Raw genomic sequence first — 17,731 nt, forward strand, 5'->3', positions numbered from 1 at the left:
AGTACTTCATTGTAGTGTCTTTCAAGTATAACATTGTTTATTTACTTGGCTTTTTATTTTCCATTTTTTACTCTCAACATATTTCCCATTGGTACATTTACTATTACTCTAAAATTTGAAAAAATATTAAAAAAGAACTAGTAGTGTACCTTTGTCAAAATGCATATCTCACCAGCTTATATTGCCCCCTTTTGACTATTATGTGACATTACATCACGTATATTATTTTCAGAGGCCCTCGTGTTCCAGCTAAAAAAGCGACCTCCAGACAATGTTCCAAGAAAAGGACGTAAACTTGACAACAGGATGGGACCGCAACCTGGATCCATTCCCCCAGAGAAACTTCCCTACCTGGTTGAACTCAGCCCAGGTGACACACACTATAACATGACACCCAGGGTTTATTGGGGGGTAGGATAGCTGTTCTTAGATCAGTCGTGCTGATCTAAGCTTACGTTAGACCTGACAACTGTGAAGAACAAGCCACTGACATTCACGCATGAAAGGAGAAGCTCACGTTGGCTATCAAATGATGCCAAAGCGAAGCTGGGTGTTTGCCGTAGACACGAGTCAACGTCTTCAAGTTGTTTTCACATCATTTAGATCTGACCCTGGCACTAATACTGCCTCTATCTAACTGCTGCTTGCATACTGTACCTCTCCCTGCTTGCCTTGCCATGAGCTACGGTCTAACAACTAACCCTGTAGGTGTTTGTTCATAACCAATGCTTTTAAACTGCACAACTTGAGCAATACAGTCATGATTAGTAGGTATGGTATAACATGTCTCTACACCAGAAGCCAGTGACGTCATGGCACGCCACAACTTTTTTTATCAATTGTCTCTATGCTAGAAACATCGAAATACTGTGGCTGCGTCCGAAACCTTGCTGCCTCATGCAGAAACGCATTCGGACAGCCTTTATAAGCAGCGTAAGGGGCTAATCACCCCAAAAGCGCTTTAAACGCTTGACAACGCACTGCCTTTTTTTAAAAAAAATATTCAAAAATGTGTAATACTAATTTTTCGCTAGAAATGCAACTAAAATGTTTAAAAAAGTTAAAATATAACTTTATTTACACTAAATTTGTGATCCAACCGCTTTCTTGGCCGCCATTTTTTTTTCAATCACATTCCCTGCTCATGGCCACACATAGAATTGTGGGACAAGACGATGAAGGTATCAGGAGTCAGGAAGTGAAGCAAACATTGGATTGGGACATTCATTGATGCCTTCCTGCCTTAGAATGCTAGACGTAGTAAGATCAAGAAGCCAGATATCAGCAACTGGAAAATGGATAAATAATAAATTGCTAAATTTTTTGAAGAATTTTGATAAAAATATTATTTAAAGGGCACCTACTATGACCTTTTTACAAGATGTAATATAAATCTCAGGTGTGCCCAGAATGTGTCTGTGAAGTTTCAGCTCAAAATACCCCACAGATTATTTATTATGGCATAGTTTTATTCCCAATCCCATTTCTCTGTTTTACCCCTTTCCCTTCCCCCTTCCCCTAAAATTTGCACATTCACGTGAGAGTAAGGCCCAATTGGGATGGCCCTTACTCTCACATGAACGTGCAAAATAAAGGAAGGTGTAAGGGGAAGGGTTAAGACAGAGAAATGGGATTGGGCCTTAAAGGTGCAGTTTGTACGTTTTAGCGGCATCTAGTGGTGAGGTTACGAATTGCAACCAATGGCTCAGTCCACTGCTCGCCTCTCGCTTTTGAAACACATAGAGAAGCTACGGTAGCCGCCACCGGAAAAAACATGTCATCGCCAGAGACAACTTGGTAAAAAAGTTTGTCAGTTAAAAGCTTCTGTAAAATCATGGCGGCACAAAATGGCGACTTCCATGTAAGGGGCCCCTCGGTGTATGTAAATAAAAACATCTCATTCTAAGGTAATAAACACATAACGGTTCATTATGAAACGTTTTCAAACACCCCTGATAATATAGTTTTGTATATTATTTTGCATTTCTGTCAAGAGATCCTTCTAAAAATTACACACTGCACCTTTAATATGTGTACCTTTAAATGCAAATGAGCTACAGCTCCTTACTTACTTACAAACAGACGTGAGGGATTCCGGTTCAAATAGATCTGATAAATACTCACTGAGATATAGTATCGAGTGGACAGAGTACAACTCGCTGAGGGTTATTACTGTGGTAATTAGGGATGTTAACAATTAATCGATCTTCGATTAATTGTCAATAAGAATTTACTCGATAAAACTTAACGATTGTAGAAAAACAAGATCATGCACGTGTGTGCGGCGCCTGCGCAAAACACATACAGTCGGAGAAAAAAAAATTAAGCGAGCGCGCAAAAGTTAAACTACTAGCTATGATCACAACGATGCTCGATGCCAAGCACACGCATGTGCTTTTTAACGTCATGCGAGACGAGGCTGGCTGGCTGGCTGCCTGCCAACGCAACGAAATGACATCCGCAGTGGATCTGATCTGATGCAGAAAATGCAAATACGTTTAGGATACTGAAAGCAAAGATCCTCTTCAGGGAAGCCTGCAAGATTAGCATAGCAACGCTGCTATATACAGAGAAGGAGACCAGAAGCCGTTTTTAATGAAAAGATTAAAATGTAATCTTAAATTATGGCAAGAAACTGTCAAATGTAAACTGTAACTGACTGTCGTTACACCCTGAATGCCCGCAACATATATCACTGATCATCATTATTGACTGGCTGAGGCGCTGCGTGTTTTCTAATGGAAGGTTGCCATCTCTGTAATCTTTGCTGAAAGTACGTCTAAGCTGAGGTGACGACGAGAAAAGTGCCCTTTGTGTGCTTCTTGGATATAATTAAAAACAGTGTATCAACGACTCGGAAAGCGAGGTAAACAACTTGATAAATAACACTTGATGATAATAAAACTGTTATTTTGACATGGACTTTCATGCGTCTGTTGCAGAGTGCCCATGTGAGGCGGAGTTATACACTGTGTCTATTAGTCATTATATTTCATCAGTTTAAATTGATGATTTTATCAAAACAACAACTACATTGACTCATTTTACAATCCCACTAGCATGTTATTTAGACAAAATAAAATCTTTTAATTCGCGTGAGGAAGCTGTCGTTTTTATGCACACTTTTATGTCATTGGCTATATGCCACTGCAGTGAAGGCTTATTGCACTATTACTGTTAACGATTATTCGATTGATTGATCGTTAATTTAAATGATCATCGAATATGGGAAATTGCATAAATTGACATCCCTAGTGGTAAGTGAATAGCTTTATCAATGTGACCTCACATTGATTAGAGAATCAAAACGACATGTCTAATGAGATTGCTTAGGTTTAATAGGGATTAAAAACAAAGAGCGGGAGGATTTTTTTTCATCGTAATATGGTTGTGTTCACACACTGACAAACACACACATTGTCCAAACACCTTGTAAATGTGGATTTTGCATAATAGGTGCCCTTTTAAAATTTAGGATACTACTGAAAAGCATTCATTTGAATGTGTGTTGTATTGCTTAGTGTAGAAAGATTTGTTTATTAAAACTTTAGTGCTTTAGTTTGTATCCGGTGTAGACATGTTAGTTGTCATCATGACGGTTATAGATTTTAATTTGTGGATTTGGGAAAATGAGTTTTGATTGACATGTACTCATCTCTGGTGTGTATGAGAGCTGACGGACTGACAACTTGCTTATGGTGCTTTTTTCTCTTTCTTGCTATGGTTGGCACTTTTTGGCTACCTCTCTGTTTCTATCTCTCCCTATTCTCTCTCTCTCTTTCTCTCGTGTGTTGTTGGCGTGTGTGGGTGCGTGTGTCTGCCCCTGGCTCCCGTGCATGCGTCCTGTCCTAGGGCGAGGAAGTCACTATGCCTACTACTACCGCCATCATGAAGGTAACACAAACCAACCTGCACCTACCACCCCTCTTCCCCAGCTCTGCCTCTCTCGCTTTCTTTATAACACACAGATACTTTGTAAGGGAAACTACAGACACTTAGGCAAAATGATATTTGACCCGTTGGGTATGTCAAAGTAAGGTTTGAATTATGTGCCTGGCACTAGAGGGGATCGTGGGATTTTCCCTGTGTTTGTAAAAAGTTCCCAGACTCTTACGTCATTGACGAACACACTTTATACCTTATAAATTTTTTCATAATAAGAAAAATTACAACAATATTGACCATTTACATTTTTAATACTTGTACAGTATCTACTCGAATAGTTGTACAGTACTCGAATAGTTGCATCTTTCAACAAGTCACTATTTGGGTCCTAATATTATAAGAACATTTCAGCGTTTTGCTGCCCTATTAACTGCGCTTTGCATTTGCTTAGCTCCTAATTTTCAAACCATTTCAGTAATTTACACTTAAAATTCTAATCTAACCCTTTCCATCATCATCATCTATAATAACCCAAACTTTCAAAGGTGACTTTGTTTCAATGAGCTTTATGAATCATCTGCAACATGTGTTATTTCTAATGTGTGGTATTCAAGAATAATAATTTTTGGCACTAGTTTGGCCAGGAGTAAACCTAAAATATTCGCGTTGTAAACGAGCGAAAGCCGTTTTTGTTGTGTTTCACGCTCTGTGACTGCCCTGCAGATGGCTCAGACTCGAGGGACAAACCCAAACTCTACAGACTACAGCACAGCGTCACAGAGGTCGGATCAGACCGAAGTGAAGATGGAAACATCCAGGTGAGAAAAACTCAACCTAACATGTTTCATAAGCCTTTGGGATTTTTGAAACACTTTGCATAGGATGCGTGTGGTTTGCTAGAGGTAAACCTTGGCTCTTTTTGTATGCATTGTAGTTGTTTGGACCTGGCATTCTGCCTCACCACTGTGACCTTATGCATGCGGACGGGCTGGTGACCGTGACCCCGGCCAGTTTGGATGCTGAGACGTTCGTGGATGGACAGCGAATCTCAGACACCACGATTCTGCGTAGCGGTGCGACGGTGCAGTTCGGAGGCACTCATGTTTTTAAATTTGTGGACCCCAGCTATGACCAAAGCATGTCCATGAGGGATCTGGGGCCTATGATGAAGGACAGACACAAATCAGGGTGAGTCGGTTTAACCAATCGCTGCTGAGTAAAACTCAAGTTAAGGTGTTTTAATATGAATATAATTCACCCCAAAATTTAAATGAGCCCATATCTTACTCACCCTCAAGCCATCCATTGCTTCACCTCAGAAGATATTTAATAATATATTTAAAAGTTATTAAGTTTGTTTTTGATGAATGGGTGTGCTGTTTCAGAGCTTTAAAAAAAATGGGGCACTATCTAATTCCATTATAAATCTGAAAAGAGCCAGGAACTATATTTTAAAAGGGACAGTTCACCCAAAAATGAAAATTACCCCATGATTTACTCACCCTCAAGGCATTCTCGATATTGTTATATTAATAGAAAATGTCTTGGCTGTTGCAAGCTTTATAATGGTAGTAAGTGGTGCTTTTGATTTGAAACCCAAATAAAGTCCATCGATCCTTTACAGAAGTAATCCACACGGCTCCAGGGGGTTAATAAAGGACTTCTGAGGGCAATCGATTTTACAGACAGGGTCACATATCACGCTTTTCCATTGCATAGTAATTAGTGATGCACCGATGTATCGGCCGCCGATATTTATCGGCCGATTTTTGATGAATTTGAAACCATCGGCATATCGGCAATAGCACGAGAAAGGCCGATACCGATTGTTTATTAATTAACTGCATAAAGAAATCCATTATATGTAAAAAAATGAGTTAATGTTGTTAATAAAATAAATGCTGAATAGCAAAAACCACCTTTGAAGGTTGTCATGCTGTCTTATTATATTTGTTTTAGCTTAATTTGTGCCTCTCTTATTATGTTGGTCAGTTGAATGTTAATTAGATCCAATCCATGTTCAGTAAAAATAATTTGATGCAGAAATAAACTAGCTTATAGACCAGCTGTATAGTAGTGTATACAAGTGTTTAATATCGGTATCGGCATTGGCCAGAAGTTGTCTGTTTAAATCGGTATCGGCCCAAAAAAATCCTATCGGTGAATCCCTAATAGTAATAATAGGTTGCATAGTAATCCCCAAGGTTTAGGTCGGGTCAGCTCACCTCACTTTGGCTTGCTTAGCTTTTTTATCAAGTTTAGTAACACTTCGGAGTGAGAGGGGCGTGTCATTATATTTGCGCTGCCTACTCATGTGACATCATACAAGTGAAAGCGTTGTATGGCGTTTAATCAGACCCAAAAGTCGCAGAACACTATTCGCGCGCGGACAAGCGTCCTCGCGAGCGCGCAGAACACTATCCGCGCGCGGAAAAGCGTCCCCGCGAGCGCGCAGAATACAGTTCACGCATGGAAAAGCGTCCTCGCGAGAGGGCACCTCCGCTCAGCGCGCACAAATGTAGTCACGCGAGCAAAGGCTTGGATGAGCGCTCGCTCGACTCTCTCTATGCTCTCACAGCTGCACCACACGCGCTCGCTCGATCAAGATGACTTTTGGGACTTTGGGGGCGGGACATTGACTGATGTCTCCGCTTCTGTGATTGGTTGTTTGATTTGATTAGTGACACGCATGATCTCTTGTTCCACTATCCGTATCCAGTCAATCTAGGTAGAGAAGACACGTTTATATGACCATTATGTCGGAGCACGTAATTTTAATGATTGCAAAACCAAACAACATTGCCAATTTTATTATGTTTACTGTTTATCATCTTGCATATATACTGTAGGCTACTGACATTGTCAGGTCACATAGTTGGTTCGGACTTAGCATTAGCAAACTTTAGTATAGTCCTGTACAAAACTTTATAAAAAAAGGTGATATTATCTAACAATTAAAATTTTAGTGTACCTTATCAGCATGACAAAGACTGTACATGTATAGCATTTTCAGTTGGGCTGTGTACAAATAAAAGAAATAAATGTAAGATAGTTAAAAATGTCAAATGGAACAGTAAGATTTTTTTAAATATACAAAACAAAATAGTATAGTGTAAAGAATATGTAAACAAAGATAACCAGAAATGATACATACAAACACCAACTCAATATAAAGAAATTATGGACTGCAGTGTTGGTGTGTATAAATATGTATGTGTATATGTTTATATAAAAAAAACTAAAAAAAACTAGATATATTAATATATTTTATTCTGTATCTTTTCAGGGTCAAAATAGCATTTAATTTTACTTTGTTGTTGTATTGGAGTTTCCCAATGAGTTTCATTTGCCATAATATGGTTGTTAAATGATCTACATATTAAACAACAAACAAAATGAATACTTTAAAATGAGCATTATTGTTTGGTTATGTTTAGACCAGGGGTGTCAAACTCATTTTAGGCTGTGGGCCGGATGGTAAATAACGCCATGAAGTGCGGGCCGGATAATTTTTTTAAACCTTAGTGTGCTGATAATTGTGTTAAAATTAACTTAACAAACCAATTAATTAGTTTGTTTAGCAAGAAAACCAGAGAAACACACAGCTCTGTGAAAACTACATTTCATAAGGTCACACTCATACTGTATATTATACACACAAATTTACATCTGTACAAAATCCACTGGCCTTATAGGTTGAAAAGCTTTAATTTAACTTCTTTTGCCTTAATGCCAAAATTATTTATAAACCATTCACTTTTCTTTGGAATATATTTGTAATGAGAACAGTCATTTAGAAAATGCTAGATGGGGCAGTGGCCCAAACCAAAAATGGCACTATGGGGGGTGGTACTATTATTATGGTTTTAATAAAGTATTATAAATATTATGTATTATATTACTAGCATCAATTTAGACAAGTGATTATAATGGGAAATATAATAAGAATTAAAGTGTGACAATCTGCTAAATATTCAACATGATTTACCTGCTGGCTTGATGGAGCTTTGAATCCATGTTTGCAATGTTGAACTGCTGCTAAAAGCCTCTCTTTCCGTTCTCTGTCATTATTTTGTGAAGGCATTGGTGTTTTTTGTATTTTTTGTCTACAAAGTGTGCCAACAACAGCAAATTTAGTGTTTATATTAACTTAGATCTGATCGGGAACATTAAATCGATTAGACAAGCATTGTAACGTAAATAAGAATGTGGATATTTTGGTTTTGTTAGCTTGCTAAGTTGTTAGCACTTTTAGAACACTGACAGCAAATCATTACCGGAAGAAATACATAAACATACTGACAAATTACTAATTCTGCGGTTTAACAACTGATTTAATGTAATGAATCTACCTGTTAATGCAACGAACTTCGGAAACTGTCGTCTTCACTCTCCAGGCAGAGAGTGGACACAGAGATGCTGCGGAGCTGGCGAGAAAACACGAAGTGGATCACCGGAATCAGTGGATCTTTAGCGGAGCGGTAACAATAAAACGGCAAGATTTTTGGGCACCGTGTTTAGTCTATGTTCCGCGTTTTGCTGCTTTCCGCAAGTCTCTCATATTAAAAACGAACTAGACACCCGCCTAAAAGGGTTTTTAAAATATGTATTTAATATTTAATAATACTGTATAAATCATCACGCGGGCCGGATTGGACACCTTTGCGGGCCGTATCCGGCCCGCGGGCCGCATGTTTGACACCCCTGGTTTAGACCCTTAATAAAATTAACCATGATTTTATTGTAGTAAAAGTGTAGTAACCATGTTTTTTGGTGTATTGATTACTATCAGCAACCCCATGGTTTTACTACACTTACCATGGTTTAACTATTTAAAAACCATGGTAATCAAAACCATGGTTATTTTGTGGTTACCATGGTTTTACTACAGTAACCATGTTTTTTTTTTGTTTTAACTGTAGTAAAACCATGATTCATTTTTGTAAGGGGAGCTTATTGCATGGTTTAAACAAGACTAATGTTTTAACATAAATTACCTACTCCGACATAATGGTCATATTAAAACATGTTTTCTCTACCTAGATTGACTGGATACGGATAGTGGAACAAGAGATCATGCGTGTCACTAATCAAATCAAACAACCAATCACAGAAGCGGAGACATCAGTCAATGTCCCGCCCCCAAAGTCCCAAAAGTCATCTTGATCGAGCGAGCGCGTGTGGTGCAGCTGTGAGAGCATAGAGAGAGTCGAGCGAGCGCTCATCCAAGCCTTTGCTCGCGTGACTACATTTGTGCGCGCTGAGCGGAGGTGCCCTCTCGCGAGGACGCTTTTCCATGCGTGAACTGTATTCTGCGCGCTCGCAAGGACGCTTTTCCATGCGCGAACGGTATTCTGCGCGCTCGCGGGGACGCTTTTCCGCGCGCGGATAGTGTTCTGCGCGCTCGCGAGGACGCTTGTCCGCGCGCGAATAGTGTTTGTATCTCGCGCTCGCGCGTGGTTTTTGTGCGCGCGACTTTTGGGTCTGATTAAACGCCATAGCGTTGTTGTACATTCCCATACATTCATTTATTTCCCAGTCCGCCACAAAATGAAAATTGACCACCACAAATAGATGTTTGCACAGCGCATTTATAACTTACGGTGCCCCTAAGGGGACAAGGAGAAAAAATAAAATAAAGTTTAGTTTTGCGTGCTCACGTGAAGCTATCGTGTGCTCACCTGAAACTATTGTGCGCGCACGTGAAAGTGTAAGTTTCACGTGTGCGCGCGATAGTTTCATGCAAAGACGGGATAGTTTCACGCGAGGACGTGAACGTTTGACGTGAGCACATGAAAGTTTGACGTGAGCACATGAAAGTTTGACGTGAGCACATGAAAGTTTGACGTGAGCACATGAAAGTTTGACGTGAGCACAAGAAAGTTTCACATTTCAGTTTTTTTACTCCAATGTCATCTTAGGGGCTCGGTAATAACTACAGCTGTCTCACATGACAGTTTTTGTACAAACACCCTTGGCGCTCAGCTGAGCCCCATTTAAGTTGCATTTAAGCATAGGTGCGGACGTGCGCGTCGCAAATGTGCTGCCACAAACTGCAAGTCTGGAAAATAACTGTTCCTGATTCTCAACCAGTGGATGTTTTTCCATCGCTAGTTTGGGAACTTACAGCAAAGCACAAATGATAACAGGTTTTCTCGAGACGGCGCAAGCTAGCATGAAGGTAAAGCTAATCTTTTACATTATAGTGGTGACACTGATAGTGACGATTCTCTAAGACCAAGCAGTGATCTACAGTGTTTTCGTGTCACGTTTTGACATCAGCTCGGGTTGCTTGGAACCCCAACCGATATGGTACTAAAAATAGTATCAGGTACTACGTACTGCACCCAGTGGAAAAGCTGCCAAAAGTAAGCCGCCCCGACCCAAACCAAACCGTGGGTACTGTACCAAGCAATGGAAAGCGCCAATAGAGACCATTTAACATCTCACTGCTGCTTATTTAGATGTAATACACTTGTTGAGCCATTAGATGGCAGTATTTAGATGTGTATTTGTCTTCATTCTGCACATGTGTGAATGATCTCGCTTGTTCTGTGTTTATGATGTGTATATCCGTAAACCTGCCGTCACTCTGAACAACCACTGCGAGTTGTGTTGCGAGATGCTACGCTGCCATGGCAACAGCAATGCGGCAGGTTTGGCAAGCATGCGTGCGGATGTTTTCTAGAGAGGGCGTCCTTAAACACAGTGCACTCTGTGAAATGTTAGGGCAGGAGAGGGTGATGGGAAGGTTATGTCAGCCACAAGCGGAGAGAGAGTCTATAATCTGATCTGTATGGAATTGGAGAGGGGTGTGTCAGTGTGTCGCTTCACAGAGACACACTAGCAAAGATAGGGCGGAGAGTTATGACGTTCCCACAAACACACACACACGCTACGCTATACTACATATCACATAAAGGAGTTAGGAAGTGTCCTGGTGAGTACATTCATCTTTTTCACTTTTCATACTTCACTTTTGATGTTGGTGTTGTGGTGTGAAAGTTAAAGCGCAGGATTAGGATTATTACATAAATGTACTAGATTTTTAGAGCTGTTTGTTGATTGAATTATCTATTGAGGAGAGTAGTTTGTTTTTACACATATGTGACCCTGGACCAGAAAACCAGTCGTAAGTCACACTGGTATTTTTGTAGCAATAGCCAAGAATACAAATCATCAATATTTTTAATGCCAAAAATCATTAGGGCTTTAAGTAAAGATCATAAAGTTTCATGAAGATATTTTGTACATTTCCTACTGTAAATATATTAAAGATAAATACATTTTTTGATATGCGTTGCTAAGGACTTCATTTGGAGAACTTTAAAGACGATTTCCTCAATATTTTGATTTTGAAATTGACCCTTATGACTGGTTTTGTTCTTTACTCGTTTCATACACATGTATGATGTGTTATATGCGCAGATATAAGGCTTATAAAAAAGTTATGTAGTTAATATTTGTCATAAAAATTATATAAAAAATTCCGCTGGGCAAAGATTAATCGCGATTAATCGCATACAAAATAAAAGTAATTTTTTTGCATAATATATGTGTGTGTACTGTGTGTAATTATTATATATATTTAACCACACACACAGATAAATATATTTATTTCAGAATTTATATTTATATAAATTTTTTAATTTTTTAATTTATATATAATTTAGAATATATAAAAATATAAATAAATATATATTCACATATAAATGTTTTTTGAATACATGCACAAATGTGTGTGTATTTTTATATATATATATATAATTACACACAGCACACACACATTATGCCAAAAATCACTTTTATTTTGTATGCGATTAATCGCGATTAATCTTTGACCAGCACTAAAAAACTGATTTCGTAGGAAAATAAGATGAAACATAAAAATTTAACCTAAAATAATAATTAATATATTAAAATTAAATATATTTTTATTTTTAGTTAAAGAGTTTGACACTTGATTACTTTAGCTTTCTTTGTTTAACCTGCTTTACAACTGTAGTACTTTTGTTATAATGGTATAATTACCCATCCTTGTCATACTATACAATTAAATGACAATGACTGAAATGTACACACAATTGCTCAAATTAAATTACATCATTATGTACTTATTTAGTATACTTAAAGAAATCTTCATAATGCATTGGTAAAGCTGTTTGTTGATTTTGTAACTAACACCATAAGGTAAGCCTTTTGTTATTCGGCAAACCAAATCTGCAGTAATCTATAATGGCCAAATATCATCCAGCGTTGCTGTGTTTTATGTCTTTTGAGCTGTTTGTGATTTTCTGTAGTTTTTTTTTTTCCTGTAGCAGAGCTTATGAATATACTTTATTCATGTTAAACTACTTTAGCCTGCGAGTCCCTCATGTCTCTGTCCTCATGTCTCGGTCTCCATGTCTCTGTCCTGTAAGATGTTGTGATTAGGTTTGTTTCCTTAGTAATTTTAAAAAGTTGTTTTCAGTAAGTGTGTTTGTGGCAGAAAGCGGACACATCTCTAATCTGATGTCCTGATGTTTCACCGGATTACAGCTGTGCTCATTCTCATACAGTAAGGCTTTCAGATAGGAGAGTGTCAGAGGTTTAATATCTGATTTTTCTGGTTGTACTGTATGTTGTAGAAATATTAGACATCAGGAAATTTAGGATGAAATGTTCGTTATAATCCTCGTACATCTTTTTGGAGGACTACATTTTCAATGCAGTGATCTTGTTCAACAGCTGTTTTGAATTTAGAAAATATGAAACATACATAAGAGAAAAAATAAAATTCTGGTTCCTTTAAGTCGACCTATAATGGTAGTTAATGGTTTTGCATTCAAAACAGCATTATTCAGATTTACAAGACCATTTTCCACCTTTCTCACTTTTGTTTTTGCTGTCCTGTGATTAATGTAAAATGACTTGTGTATCAATAGCTTAAACCAGAGGTTTTCAAACTTTTTAGGCCAAGGATCCCTAATGGATAGAGAGCAGGAGCAAGGACCCCCATTACATGCATCAAATTAATACTGTATTATTTATTATTATTCATAACACATCTTTTATTGTGATGTTTATGTTACAAAGATATTAAAATAATAATGTTTGGCATACTACATAACATTTTAATTCGAATAAATAGATTTTATCATTGGAATGTTATGCTATGTATTTTTATTTTTTATTAATTACCTATTGATGAATTTTAGTTTGATGCCTCATTTCATTTTACCCAAAAAAAATTTGCAATCAAATAATATTTGAAGAGCTCTTTTCCAAAACGCTATAAATCCATTTCAATAGTTTTCAGAAAAAGTAAATTTTTTTTACCTAGACCCACACATTTTGTGAATATTCAATTTATTCTGTTAAAATTGTTTTTTTTTGCTCAATCTGAACATGTTGAATAATGATTATTAAATCAAACAACAATATTGTTGATTATAAATTAAAAGTATTTTTTTTTTCAAAACGCTATAAATCCATATATTTTTTCAATAAATTTATGTTTATTCTTTAAAAAAAAAAGAAATAAGATAACATGCAACATATACTCAGGGATTCTTCATACAATAAGTAAATTATTCTGATTGTGATATACTTTGGAGCCAGTATGAAATAAACAGAATTACACATAACTAACTTGCTATTTACTCCCTCCACCATTTCAGTTTTCTCCTTAGCAGGGCGTTAGGAACCTCTTTTGGTTCTCTCTCTCTCTCTCTCTCTCTCTCTCTCTCTCTCTCTCTCTCTCTCTCTCTCTCTCTCTCTCTCTCTCTCTCTCTCTCTCTCTCTCTCTCTCTCTCTCTCTCTCTCTCTCTCTCTCTCTCTCTCTCTCTCTCTCTCTCATCTACACACATTTGTAGTAACCTCACACGCACACACACAGCGAGCTCCCCTCGATCTGCTCTCAATGACATACCAGGTTACAACGCGCTCATAATGTCCAATCCAAAAAGCAAAACTTTACAGATGTCCCTGCATTGTTCACTACCCACATTTTGTACTTTTGCACGACATTGGTCAATGTATCAAACGCCAGTCTGTCTATCAGCAGGCTATCGAACTATTCAGTACTTTTCATGTTACTGTAGCAGGATTCTTCACAGAAAAAAAAAACTTTGTCGCGAAGGAGAAACGTACAAACGGTATTAAACGAGCCAGTTCTGAAAAGAAAGTTGTACATACCAAACACTTTGATGAAGATCTCCTTGCAAACGGGTTCCTTCTCCGGGTGCATAACATGACATTAATCCTCATTTTGAGTAATGAATGAACATAAACAAACATCTGTTCAGAGCGCCGCCATTGGATTGCATCGAACGCTCATCGAGTTCTGATTGGTCGAGAGGATAAATCGCGTTTAGGCTAAAAATAGGCTCGGTGCTTATCGCATTTTGGAAAAGAACAGCATCTTGTACCTACATTTTAACAAGGAAATGTAGTGATTTGGTATGAAACGTCTATGGAGCAGTGAATAGGTTCAGTACACAGCCAAATGACATGACAAACTCATTTTTTTTAAAATGGCGTTTATCGCGTTTTGGAAAAAAGCTCTTCATTTGTAGGACCCCTAGTAATGCCACCACCGGATCCCCGTAAAAGACCCGTGGCTTAAAGGGACACTCCATTTTTTGAAAATATGCTCATTTTCCAGCTTTCCTAGAGTAAACATTTGATTTTTACCATTTTGGAATCCATTTAGCTGATCTCAATGTCTGGCTGTAACACTTTTAGCATAGCTTAGCATAATCCATTGAATCTGATTAGACCATTAGCATTGTGCCTAAAAAAACAAATAACCAAAGAGTTTCTATACTTTTCCTATTTAAAACTTGACTCTTCTGTAGTAACATCGTGAACTAAGACCAACAGAAAACTAGAAGTTGCGAATTTTTTTTTTTTTTTTTTTTTTTTAGGGCGATATGGCTAGGAACTATACTCTCATTCTGCCGTAATAATCAAGGACTTTGCTGCTGTAACATGGCTGCAGCAGGCATAGTATATTACGCACTGCCTGAAAATAGTCCCCTTGGTTACTTTTACTGCGTCCGAAACTGCCTACTTTCATACTATATAGTAGGCGAAAGGCATAGGCAAGGCGAGTAGTATGTCCGATTTTATAGTATTCCAAAAACAGGAGGCGAAAGTACCCGGATGACCTAATACTTCCAGTTAGATTTTGAAGTGTGCATATGAAATAGGAAAAATATTCAAACTCTTTGCTTATTTTTTAGCACGATGCTAATGGTCTAATCAGATTCAATGGATTATGCTAAGCTATGCTAAAATGGTACTGCCAGACCCGGAGATCAGCTGAATGGATTCCCAAACGGTAAAAATCAAATGTTTAACTCTAGGGGAGTTGGAAAATGAGAATATTTAAAAAAAAAGAATGTCCCTTTAAAGGGATAGTTTACTCAAAAATGTAGTGTCTTATTTAAAAATAATGTTATGTTTCCCATAAGTAGCAGTATTTGATGTTTGATTTAATGAAGACAGGCATCTGTCGACATTTGTCGAGTCTGTTTAAATATGAACAAAGATTTTATAACAAAGTGTCTGTACTTCTCAGTTCGTATATTTTTAATCTGTATGTGTGTATATTTCTTGTGGAGTTTCATTTAGTCTGGTAAAAAAATCCGATTTTCGTTCATGGGTCTGTGGCCCGTGTTGTTTGACTTTCCATCCGCTTCACATTTTGCACCTGCGCAGGTGTTATATTGTTAGTCCATGTGCGTGTCTGTATGTTTGTCCACGGATGTGTACCTCTGTGTCAACTGCTATGATGATCGCTTTCTGGCTGTAAATAAATTTTTACCTTCTCTTTATTGTGTCTCTTATCTTGTTGCTCACAGAAGCGTCCCGGAGACAACCTTTGACCTTCACGGGGACATTCACAGTGGCTCTGCGATCCCTACAAGCAAGGTGTCACATCTACCTGTTTTTTTAGATGTGTTTATGTGTTTGTTTACAGCCTCACAGTATTATTTGCCGTTTTCAGAGCTCAGGGAAGCTGGAGATGGAGCGTTCAGGAAACGGCAGCGAGAGAGGCCTGGTGAAACCCATGATCAGAGGAGAGCAGCAGGACTTTAACAGACAGGATGGAAGGTAACCCGGACTTTTTTGCTTTAAGAAAGGTAGGATCATCAAAGAATATAGTTTTAAAATATAGTTAACATTAACTATAGTAAACTTTTTTTGGCTGCTTTTACTAAGCGATGTCGCGTGTAGGGTTTAGGTCCTTATATGTAACCTGACCCTTACCTTTCTGTCTGAACTCGAGACACCTGACACCTGCCTTCAGTGTTATCAATAATCCAGTACTTACGAGAACCCACGTTGACACCCGGCTCAGTCAGATGTCTGTGCTGGGATGTTTTACGGCAGGATGGGAATGGGCTCTCTGGAGCGGTGGGCTTCTGTAGACAGCGGTGTCAATCTGTCCTACATTAACTGGTTCATCGAACAACGGTTCTTTCCCCGCAGGTCCCAGGACGGCCCAGAGCTGACGCTGCCGGCCAGCATCGAGTTCAGGGATAACTGTGAGTAGCGTATATGTCTGGTTTTCTGTTCATTAACAGACATAGCAGAGCTGATCGATTTGTGCTGGTTTGATTTCGGTTTGCAGTTAACTGGGTCGTGGTGTAGGCTTTTTAGTTTTCTTTTTGTGCAATTGTTATGTACAGGCATAGCAATGACCTGTTTGATGACAGCGTGCATTTTCTGTGCATATTATGAAGCAAAACACTTGTTAATTACTCTTTATAATGGTTGAAAACAGGGATCAGGGAACAACTTCTGAGTTTAAACCCCAAACCCACAGGTCCTTAAAATCCTTGAAAGTTTGTGCATTTGGGGTAAAACATTCAAGGGGCTGGGAAGTTTTTGAAAATGTACATACATAGATTCAGGTCATTGAAAGTGCTTGAATCTATTTTATGCAAGAAGTTTCCTGGAAAAAAAATCCATATTATTCCCTGTGTAGTGTAGGATAATATCATAAAAATTCTAGACTTTTTAAGCACACGTGCTAAACTGTTCACTTTAAATGTTTATATCTTCTGTATACGAATGTTGATTCATACCAAATGCTTTTTTGCATAGTTGTGTTTGACACAGGAAAACGTCTCTGGTTACGTATGTAACTGCTGTTCCCTCAGAAAGGAACGAGATGCTGCGTCTCCCTTGCCATACTTCCTGCATCCCTGTTACGCCGTCTATGGCAATATTTTAGATAGCGATATACTTCCTGGCTCCCGCGTCACCCTGTCTTTGTTGTTAAGCCTCACCGTTGGTTGAATTTGATATACACATTCAGACGCACTTACCCCAAAGTGTCACCGCAGTGACACAGCGCGAGTTCCCTCGAAAGAGAACTGTAACAATGTATCTTAAAAGGTAACACGATGTAACCTTGCTCTCACTTGAAATGTGTCCCCACATTTAGTCCTTGAATTTGAGGGTATTGGACCTGGAAAGTCCTTGAAAGGTCCTTGAATTTGAAGTTAACTAAGGTGTGGGAACCCTGTTTACAGAGGTAATCCACACGGCTCCATGTGTTAATAAAGGTGTTATGCGGTAATCAATGCGATTTTGTAAGAAAAAGTCAGAAGTAGTTCCCTGATCCCTGTTTTCTCCCATTATAAGCTTGAAAAAGCAAGGACATTTACTCAAATAACTTCAAATGTTCGTCTGACGTAATTATGTCAATGTTGGTTTGCTAGCTTATAGATCAATGCATGGAAAGTATTGATGACCTTATCACTTGTTTGCTCAGTGCTAAGCCGGTCGGTTCAAACCTATATGCATTTTAATTTAATGGGTGTTTCAGTGGAAAATTTTGGCCAAAAGAAAC

General features: G+C 38.3%; 1 protein-coding gene across 19 annotated transcripts in view; it reads left to right on the forward strand.

Moving 5' to 3' along the window:
• afdna (afadin, adherens junction formation factor a) overlaps positions 1 to 17,731 on the forward strand; it is a 166,956-nt gene that overhangs the window by 93,233 nt on the left and 55,992 nt on the right. For 13 of the 19 annotated variants that reach the window (XM_065256271.2, XM_065256281.2, XM_065256273.2 and 10 more), the window contains exons 8-14: positions 233 to 370; positions 3,853 to 3,894; positions 4,609 to 4,703; positions 4,820 to 5,073; positions 15,732 to 15,801; positions 15,878 to 15,984; positions 16,363 to 16,418. In XM_065256271.2, coding sequence (XP_065112343.1) covers positions 233 to 370; positions 3,853 to 3,894; positions 4,609 to 4,703; positions 4,820 to 5,073; positions 15,732 to 15,801; positions 15,878 to 15,984; positions 16,363 to 16,418 — 762 coding nt within the window. The remainder of the gene's footprint in view (positions 1 to 232; positions 371 to 3,852; positions 3,895 to 4,608; positions 4,704 to 4,819; positions 5,074 to 15,731; positions 15,802 to 15,877; positions 15,985 to 16,362; positions 16,419 to 17,731) is intronic. The other 6 variants (XM_065256276.2, XM_065256277.2, XM_065256278.2 and 3 more) reach the window with 1 other exon arrangement.

This window comes from Paramisgurnus dabryanus, chromosome 12 (genome assembly GCF_030506205.2).
Source record: "Paramisgurnus dabryanus chromosome 12, PD_genome_1.1, whole genome shotgun sequence".
NCBI lineage: Eukaryota > Metazoa > Chordata > Actinopteri > Cypriniformes > Cobitidae > Paramisgurnus > Paramisgurnus dabryanus.